The sequence below is a fragment of the Pollachius pollachius genome (genome assembly GCF_949987615.1).
Source record: "Pollachius pollachius genome assembly, chromosome: 16".
NCBI lineage: Eukaryota > Metazoa > Chordata > Actinopteri > Gadiformes > Gadidae > Pollachius > Pollachius pollachius.
Genome location: NC_136949.1, coordinates 10,630,183 through 10,640,182, shown reverse-complemented (window position 1 = coordinate 10,640,182; position 10,000 = coordinate 10,630,183). Strand labels below are relative to the sequence as shown.

General features: G+C 45.8%; 1 protein-coding gene across 2 annotated transcripts in view; it reads left to right on the top strand.

Annotated features, from left to right (window-relative positions):
* tiam2b (TIAM Rac1 associated GEF 2b) overlaps nucleotides 1-10,000 on the top strand; it is a 43,762-nt gene that overhangs the window by 32,716 nt on the left and 1,046 nt on the right. For both annotated transcript variants that reach the window (XM_079754029.1, XM_079754028.1), the window contains 13 exons: nucleotides 1-75; nucleotides 1,239-1,348; nucleotides 3,367-3,588; nucleotides 3,880-3,948; nucleotides 4,286-4,411; nucleotides 4,715-4,823; nucleotides 5,139-5,318; nucleotides 7,069-7,187; nucleotides 7,386-7,494; nucleotides 8,356-8,414; nucleotides 8,709-8,799; nucleotides 8,952-9,039; nucleotides 9,574-10,000. The exon at nucleotides 1-75 is cut by the window's left edge and continues 93 nt beyond it; the exon at nucleotides 9,574-10,000 is cut by the window's right edge and continues 1,046 nt beyond it. In XM_079754029.1, the coding sequence (XP_079610155.1) occupies nucleotides 1-75; nucleotides 1,239-1,348; nucleotides 3,367-3,588; nucleotides 3,880-3,948; nucleotides 4,286-4,411; nucleotides 4,715-4,823; nucleotides 5,139-5,318; nucleotides 7,069-7,187; nucleotides 7,386-7,494; nucleotides 8,356-8,414; nucleotides 8,709-8,799; nucleotides 8,952-9,039; nucleotides 9,574-10,000 (1,784 nt within the window). The remainder of the gene's footprint in view (nucleotides 76-1,238; nucleotides 1,349-3,366; nucleotides 3,589-3,879; nucleotides 3,949-4,285; nucleotides 4,412-4,714; nucleotides 4,824-5,138; nucleotides 5,319-7,068; nucleotides 7,188-7,385; nucleotides 7,495-8,355; nucleotides 8,415-8,708; nucleotides 8,800-8,951; nucleotides 9,040-9,573) is intronic.

Below are 10,000 nucleotides of genomic sequence, written 5' to 3'. Positions count from 1 at the left end.
CCCTGCACCTGGAGCTGCGGAGGGAGGGGGCGGGGCCTGGGGAGCTCGGGAACGCCTGGTCCCATTGGAACCCGGGTAAAACCTGACGTACCTGTAGCACTGTGTGTGTCAGGGTGGGATGTTCTAGTTGTGGTTCTGTTGTTGTATGCTGAACGTGTCTCTGGGTGTGTGTTGTTGTGTGTTTCAGCTTATGTTTGCGTTGTTTTATTCTATATGATTAGATGTAGTTCTCCTCTGTGACAGTAGATGGTGGTCACACTCTGCTTTACTACAAATACCGAAGTAAACAATACTGTAGTACAATTTTCTGTAATATATGTTTTATATATTGGAAACTCATTTTAAATTTCTTTAAATGACATTTGTCCCATCTTGCTACATTTTTACATCACAAATGTAATAATAATAATAATAATAATAATAATAATAATAACATAAATACAATTTGATTCTAGAATTTGTCTAGAATGATCATCATCATTAACTTGGTTACTTGGAAACTAGCAATCCAATCCGTGCAGCATTGTATATAAGACATAGCTTAGCATTAGTCCGGTGCCTGACCCTGGTCTAGTGTGTTCAACTAGCAGCTGATTAGATTACAGATGGCAGACTGCAGGAGTCGGCAGAACCCCAGAAGACAGATGGCTCCACTGTCTTTATCTCTGTTAGTTACAGATTACCGCGGGCTGATTAATAGTGCCCCTAACCCTGGCAGTGTGAGTGCCTTGCTTCTTGGAAGCTACAAAGGGAATAAACACCCTAACCATGGCAGAGTTAGTGCCCTTGCTCTTTAAAGATAGAAAAGGCAATTGAACCCTTAACCCTAGAAGTGTTAGTGCCTTGCTCCTTAAAGCTACACAGGGAATATAAACCCTAACCCTGGCATACTGAGTTCCTTTGCTATACAAAGCTACAAAGGACATAGAACCCTCAACCCTAGCAGTGTTATCGTCTACCTCGATGAAGTAACACACAGAGAATATTACCCCTCATCCTAGTAGTGTTAGTGCCTTGCTCCATAAAATTGCCTTATTGTACAATTGAGCAACATAGGGACTTAAACCTGCAACCTTGATAGTGTTGGTCCCCGATTATGTCCCTGGAATGACCTGGGTTAGAGCCCCTGGTGCTGCTGGTTTGAGTCCTGGCTGTGGTCTGTAAAGACCTGCGGGTTAGCGGGTCATTATGACTACAAACCCCCTCAAACGGTTTCCCTACGCTGTTGTCTTCAACAGACCTTCTACTGAGAGGAGAGAGTCCTGATCCTCCACCGCCTCCACCTCCTGGTTTTGAGGATGACCCAGCGAACCCTTCCCTGTCTAAGGTCACGCCAACTACGGAACAGGTGAGACCCTGTCTATTGGTCTGTCGGACACTTTCGCTCTCTATCTCTCGGTATATCAGTATGACGTGTTTTTCCCACAATCCTTTGGGGCCTGCAAGCTTCCTAAAGCCCAGACATTCCGTGTAGCTGTGAATCCTTCTTATCCAGGCTTAAGGGAGGGCCGTTGATCCCTCAGAGGTAGAGAGAGAGCGAGAGGGATAGACTAAGATATCTAGGAAGAGAGAGAGGAGAGAACGAGAGAGAGAGAGAGAGGGACGGGTGCCAGCATGTTTTCGATCGGCGAGATAAACCCACAACCATGGGACTATCGGACACCAGAGAAGAAGAGTAGAAGAAACCGTAGCGCGGTGGGCTTTTAGATGTTTCCTCCGGCCACCTTCAGCGAGACCACCACCTGACAGCCTGACCCTCCCGTCCATGGGGGCTCTGTGCTGGGTGCTGCCCCTGGAGGAGACCCCCGGGGAGGGGCTGGGGGTGCTGGAGGAGGAGGGGCTACGGGCCGCGGTGGACCTCCAGCCTGTGACGTACCGCCCGTCCCTGAAGGAGAGGCTGGAGGGTCTCCTGGGGGAGTTGACCACCTGCCTGGCCTGCGACCGGACCCCCGACGGCCTGGTTCTGCTGGTAACAGGCCGCCCTGCCCCTAGGTCCAGACTCCCAGCGGCCCCACTGCAGGGAGTTTGGTGTTTAGAGAGTTGAGGGATGTGTGGTTTGTCATGGTTGTTGTTGTTGTCGTTGTAGATGTGTGTGGTTGAACGTCACTGCTGGGCGTTCGTTGTTTGTTTGTTTACGTTGTCCTCCCAGCCATTATGCTGTGTTGTGGTGATGTCGGTATGGTTGTTGTACCGCTGCCACAGGAAGAAAAGGTTCATACAATGGAACACCAAATTCAGTTTTAGTGATTGGGAAGCTGCTTCAGCTATCCAACCCATCGTTTATCACCATCCTTACACCGGTTGTAGTTTTGGAGCGGGTATACGTTTGTAAAGAAACATGATATGTATGATATCTACTAGCACACTATCATGGCACTTCTTGTTTGAGAGGCCCATGGGTGATATAATCCTAATGTAAATGTAATGTCAAGTATTACTAGCTTATACTGCTGTTCTAACACTGCTGTGCGGACTTCCTAACAGACACAGGAGAACCTTACAAATCACGGCTAAAGATCACATCTTTGTTTAATTATTTAGCAGTTGTCTTAAGGTGATAACAGAAATATGTCTTTGGTGGACGCCTGGGGGTTAGACCTTTTGCTCAAGAATATCCTAAAGACAGGCTGTAGACGGTGGGAAATTAACCCAGAACCTTAACATGTCTGAGAACCCATAACCTTTCAACCCTAGCCACTAAGCTATCCTCCCTTATATCAAAGGCTAAGATATTAAAAGTCTATCTTACACTCATCATCTACCCCTGCCTCCATAGCCGTCATTATTAAACCCCCCCAGACATTCATCACAAGGTCATAGTTTTAATAAAAGGCTAGCAGGACAGCTTATGATGATAAATGGCCTGCTAACACGCTAATGCTAACAATGCATCACTGAAGATCCACACTGAGATGTTCGGGGCTGTTTTTATGGCTATTGTTTGATTAGGGGGATGTGTGGTTAAATCAAACATTCAGTGTTTCTCTCTCTCTCTCTCTCTCTCTCTCTCTCTCTCTCTCTCTCTTGAAAGTCTCTGTAAAATATAAAGTTACAGAATATGAGGTTTGGACATAAGGTTAGAAAGAATAATGTTTAGGTATTGGCTTAGGGGTTGGGTATAGATGTGAGGTTACACTGATTACACTCAACCATTATGGGTAACTTTATGTTTACTCTTCAGGTAATCGCTCAGAAAGGATTATGTTACGGTTTGCGTTGAATAAAGCTTTTCTTGCAAAACAGCAATTTAACCTACTGTGTTGCAATGTTTGCATATCAATCAATTCAATGTATAAATGTATAAAGCTCTGGATAGAAATGTCGTCTGCTGACACTTCTACCCTCCTGGCGGCGTTGGTTCCTCAGAACGTGGACCGAGTGTGCACGCTGTACCAGACGTTCCCAGAGAGCTGTGGCTCTGAGGTGGAGGCCCCCAGGAACCCCTACCTGAGGGAGGCCAACGGGCAGCCGGCCTGCCCGGGACAGGGGCCCCTCCCCCAGCCACCCTACCCAGGACACATGCCCATCTCCCAGAGACTCTGCAAGGTCATCCAGGAGCTGGTGGACACAGAGAAGTCCTACGTCAAGGTCAGGAGATGATCTGTGTGTGTGTGTGTGTGTGTGTGTGCGTGTGTGTGTGTGTGTGTCTGTGTGTCTGTGTGTGAGAGAGAGTGAAAGAGAGCGAGAGAGCGCATCCTTTAGATACACATGTTTTATGCTATTTGATTAGATGTAGTTCCCCTCTATGACACTAGATGGCGCCACACATTGCTGTGTTTGTGTGAGAGTGTGTATGTGGGTGTGTGTTTAAATTCTGTCCAAACATGCATGCCGTGCCTCTTCAGTCCACATAATATTGAATGTGTGTGTGTTCCTCAGGACCTGGGCTGTCTGTTTGACATCTACCTGACCCCACTGCAACATGAGAGCTTCCTCAGCAAAGAAGAGGTACGTACGGCACTGGACGACAGTCTCTTTGAATTTAGACTAAAATCATAACATATTTTTATATATAATATTATATATAATATAATCAAGTTATTAGAAGTGTCTTAGCTACTTAGGGAGCATCTATTGGTACAATTTGTTTATTCTTCTATACAGGGTTTAGCATCTATTGATAAAATGTACCCTAATTTTAATTAGGGTAAAGGAGATTTAAAAAAACTGTTAAATCATGTAATCTTTTCTTGAAGTATTACTGAATACTTCAGAGTTCAGAGTCAATAATCAGAGCAACAGTTAGACACTTATACTAGCCAATGGTTCCCTCTGTTTCTCTCAGATGGAGTCTCTGTTTGGAAGTCTGCCGGAGATGCTGGACTTCCAGAGAGTCTTTTCACAAACCCTGGAGGACCGCATCTCCTGCTGCCCCAACCTCAACTCCCTGGAGACCCCCGAACAGTTCAAGGTACGGACCCCTGGGAACTGCTTTAGTGTTTTTACAGTTGGAGTATCAAAAGGGCTGTCGTGTTTTAATCTACTTTTCAAATGTATTTCTGTGATTAAGATGATTTTCTTAGTTATCCATTAGTTAGTTATTAATTGATTATTAATATAAAACACATTAATAAGTTGTTGTTCAATTAACAAGAACTTGTTCCATTGTTTTTCCACCTGTCCTTTGTGTTTCTAATTTGCAAACAGCAAAAGAGCAATACAAAAATGCCATATCAATAAAGTTGGATATTTATTGGATTTCTTCTGCTTCTAGAAACTTCTCTTCTCCCTGGGAGGCTCCTTCCTGTACTACGCCGACCACTTCAAGCTCTACAGCGGGTTCTGTGCGAACCACATCAAGGTCCAGAAGGTTCTGGAGCGAGGTGAGAACAAAGAAAACATATTGCTTTTAGACCAGACAAAACTGAAACAAACGGTGTTTGGAAAAAGAGGAGTCGTTCCTCGCTAATTTCTGAATTTAAAGTTGAAAAGACATTTGTCAGGGGATCTGCAGTGTCCCTTTCAATCATCAAAATGCATCTGAAGACCAACCTCTCCCTAGAGCCTCTTGTAGTCTGACCTTGACAGACTAGTACTGGTGTCGAGATGCGCTATCTCTGTCATTGGGACCATCTGGACTTGGCTTGGATTCTCAGTCCATTTATATCCGTTGTCTCTGTCTGCCTCTTCCCTCTCAGCCAAGACGGACCAGACGTTCAAGGAGTTCCTGGAGGCAAGGAACCCCACCAAGCAGCACTCGTCCACGCTGGAGTCCTACCTGATCAAACCGGTCCAGAGGGTCCTCAAGTATCCCCTGCTGCTGAGGGAGCTGGTGTCCCTGACGGACGCCCAGAGCCCCGAACACAGCCACCTCACAGGTAGAGATGGGCGATATAGCCTAAAATCCATATTGTGATATACATTGCAGCCTCTTGCGATAACGATATATATCACAATATAAAATCATAAAATAACCGTTTCAGAACAGGTTACATAGACCCTAAGGAAAACCAAACTGCTAAATGTATTTTAAAAAAAGAGAAATATAGTATGTCATTTCGAGAACATTTATTGTGAAACACTGTAATCATACAACATAATGTTGCAGATAAATAAAATTAGTATTGGGTTTCTTTCCTTCAGTGCAAACCATTCTAAAAGGCACTACACTTAGTTTAAGTCCTTGGTTCTTAAATGCCACCCAAGATGCAGAGAACAGGAAAAACTGATGTCTTTCTAGATAAGGAACAGACACTGTACTGACAATTAGGGATGGGCATGATTAATTGATGATCGATCATTGAGTGTTAAGATTTTTGTCGATTACGTGATATTTTTAACCATCAAAAGGAGGTTGACCCAGCCGGAGAGGTGGTCTCGGAGACGTTGCTCAACATGGAGCAAAAAGGAGACGGAACGTCTATTGGATATTTGGGTCCGATATGCAAAAGAAATTCCGTCTCCTCTTTGCTCCATGTTGAGCCACCACCCGACGGTCCGACAAAAGCAAGTAAAAAGTATGCTGGAAAACATAACTTAAAAATGCCGATGCATTTAACACATTCCGAGTCAGGATGAGGGAGAAGGAGTTGGACCATTCCGCAGATCAATGTATATCACGCTGGATATCCATGATTGTTTACTTTCACCCCCCCACCCCCCCTTTTTCTTTAACGCTTTACAACGCCCCAGACCTTTTTGTCCAATGATTTAACCCATTCAGACCGGATCACGCATCTGTGCGTGTTTACCTTTAAGACCGGATTGAGCATCAATGCGTGTTTACCATTAACCCATTTGTACCGGCTGCCCGGAGCAACATTGTATCTACTAGATACAATGTTGCGCCGCACAGCAGCCGGTACAAATGGGTTAACGTTCTTTGCACACATGCAGGTTTGTTGACGAATTCTGGCACTGTTGCGAAAATTGCAATGTGAAAAGGAATTGCACCAAACCAAAAATGAAACATTGTAGTTTGCGTCATCAACATGCATTATCGCGATAGAGCGATAGAATTAAAATCTCTATCGTAGGCCATTTTTTATCGTTTATATCGTATATCGTTTATATCGCGCATTACTACTCACAGGTACCTGGAGGGGGGGTACGGCATGGAGACTCACGCCTAGGCTGGGTTTTATAGAATCATACCATGTCGATATTGAAACCGTAGAAACAGCCCCACATGAGGTAGAACTTGGTATTGCAGTTGCTGTTTCAGATTGATTCTGATTGGCTGAAGTATGAATAATTGGGACTTATTAGTTAGCATAAGCTGTCTAAGAAGCATAAGCTTCTTTAATGGGCGAACACGAAAATGATATAAGACTATTGTTGTTTTCATTCCTCTTCATGCTCTTTATTTAGTGATCCTCCTTGTTTTGAGAAACTGTCTTGTAATTGATTCTTGTGTATAGGGCGGCAGTAGCTCAAAGTGTGGAGGTGTCCCTGAGCAAGGCCCCAAACTGCTCCCGACGAGCTGGCTGTCGCCTTGCATGGCTGACACCGCCGTGGTTGTGTGAATGTGTGTATGAATGGCTGAATGTTAGGCAATATTGTACAGTGCTTCGGGTAAAAACGCTATATAAATGCAGTCCATTTACCATTTACCATTTGTGTGTTCAGAGGCTCTCCGGGCCATGGAGAAGGTGGCCAGCCACATCAACGACATGCAGAAGATATACGAGGACTTTGGGCCCGTGTTCGACCAGCTGGCCGCTGAGCAGAACAGCCCCGACAAGGAGGTAAAATGAATCCCTCCTCTACTCACAAAAAGGGAAATCACTCTGTCAGTCTGTCACTCAGTCACTCACTCACTCAATTACCAACTAGCTAACTCACCCACAAACTAGCTATCTCTGTAATGCAAAGCAACTAAACAAATATTCGCTCTCTTTCTTACTCTTGCTCTCTATCGCTATCTCCCCCCCTCTCTCTCCCAGGTGACTGAGATCTCCATGGGTGAGTTCCTGATCCATGCCCCGGTGGTCTGGCTCAACCCCCTCCCCTCTCTTGGACGGATGAGGAAAGATCCAGAGCTAACACTGTTTGGTGAGACTAGCCCCCTTGTCTATCTCTGTCCCTGTCCCTAGCTGTGTTCGAAATCGTTCCCTATCACGGATATAGTGCACTTTATAGGGTGCTCGCCATTTTGTAGTGGGGTTCAAAATCTCAGTGGTTGATTTCATGCACTATACAGTGCCCTTAAAATACCCAAAATTTGAGTGTACATACGATGTTCCCTACATGTTACTCCCGTTTACCACAATGCAATGTGGTCGTGTTTTTCTGCAGGAGAAGAAGAAGCTGAATAACCGCGAAAACTAATACATTTAATGATGGGAGTCTCCGGCTTTCGTTTAGAAATGTCAACAATTTATTGGGATTTAACATAGAAAATGTAACATTCAAAATTAATAAAAAAAACCTTGATCAAGGAAATGTAACATTCAACATCAATACAACCACCAGCCTTCCTCGTGAGTGCCTGGTTTGTTACCGTGATGTGGGCACATCTGTCTGCGTCACACAAATACCCAGTGATTTTACTGACGCAAATGATGTTTAGAAATGTTCAGCGTAGTGCCCGAATTCTCGTTTGTTCGTTCCCTATATAGTGCACTATATCATGAACACTATATAGGGAATAGTGAGTGAGTGAATAGGGAACGATTTTGAACGCAGCTCCTGTCACTTACTCACTCACTCACACAAACATAAACATGAATCATTTTAATAAAGCAAAAAATGTTATCTAGTATACCAGCATTTTTAATTTATACTAGGTGGCATGAAAACATAACTAATACTTTATATGCTAGCTTTCATGCTAGCAAAAACAAGCGTCTGTAATAGACCTTTAGTATAGAGAGAAACATAGTCAGCATCTAACAGCTGCTGTTCTCTGTTTAGTGTTCAAGCGGGCAGTGATCCTGGTGTACCGGGAGAGCGTCAAGCTGAAAAAGAGAATGGTGAGTTTGAATCCCAGCAACTTTTTATATCTTTCTTTCCCTTACTGTACACCTCGAGACATTTCTGTCAAAACGTATATTTAGATTCCGTGTTCCATGGTACTATCTATCATTTTTAAACAGCAGCCTTTAATGTACAGTAAACTTGTGTGCAATATATGTTGATAAGTTTGATGTGCTATATCTTCCCTCTAGTGGCCAGAAATAGAATAATGCACCTTAAGCCCATTTCCTATGTAAACAAACATACATGTGTACTCTTACATAACCATTTATTGGTCTGCTTTCTGATAGACCAGTTCACGGTCTAGTGACCAGGACCTGGTGCGGTTCCGCTGGCTGGTCCCAGCCTCGGCAGTCCAGGTCCGCCTGGGGAACATCACAGGTGAGTTAAACACTCCCCGGAAAAATACTGTGGTCCAGACACTATGATTGGTTCCCTGTGATTGACAGGTGATGAGTTTCTGTGATGAGTTTCTGTGATTGGCCCTCTCGGATTGGTTTGCTGTGTTTGACACTGTGATGGTCGATTGGCAGGAACAGACAACCCCTGTGTATGGGAGCTGGTTCACACCAGATCAGAGGTGGAAGGGAGACCAGAGATGGTGTTCCAGCTCTGTAGCAGGTAAGATGGGTCACCTGTCTTTACTATGCTACTTTATAGGCGTTATATGTCCTTTGGGTTCCTACGGCACTCCTAACATGGCTGGAAGGAGGGATCCCTCCTCTGCGTTCCTTCTCATGGTTCCTTCCCACTGGGTTTTGCATGTTTTTCCATGTTGTCCCTTAGAGGGGTCACAGTGTTCAGGGTGGAGGGGCAATGAACTGTCAATGAAGCCCGGTTGTACAAATATATAGATATATGATATATACAGTATGTGTGTAACCCAGCAGCATTATTATAATCTTTGTTAGTCTACCTTTTGTTTACCTTTTACAATACTTTTATTTTACTAAACCATGACTAACCAATGTGTTTTAAACATTTAAAACATATATATTATTGTAATAAAAAAGCCTGCCATAAATCAAATAGAGCTACAGCTTTATAAGTCAGCCAAACCTGCACTACATATATCAGGCCCCCCCATAGGGTACCCCACCCAGGGTCGGGACCCCCTGGTTGGGGTACCCCTGTCTAAACCCCCCTGTCCTCCAGCGGCCTGGAGAGCAAGGCCGGCGTGGTGGGAGCCCTGCGCTCCATCCCGCGAGACGGGGGCACCGCCCGACGCTCCGGCCAAGCCGACAAGACCTCCGCCGCCTCCACCCTGCGGAGGCCCCGGGCCCCCACGGACCGGGCGGACCCCTGGCGGCGGCGCCAGAACCAGCAGCTCCACCACCAGGCGCGGCGCGCCGAGCGCTCTGGCGGGGGGAGGGCGGCGTCGGAGCGGGCCGCGCCCGGCCGCGCCTCCCCAGACGGCTCCCTCCTGGGGGAGGACTGCTGCTCCGAACCCCTCCCGCCTCCTCCCTCCGGCCCCCCCCGCGCCGGAGACCCCCGCGCCCCGGCCAAGGACGCCCTCCTGGGGAAGAGGGCCAGGCTGTGCCCCCTCACGGACGACCTGGAGGCCCACCTCCGGAGACTGAAC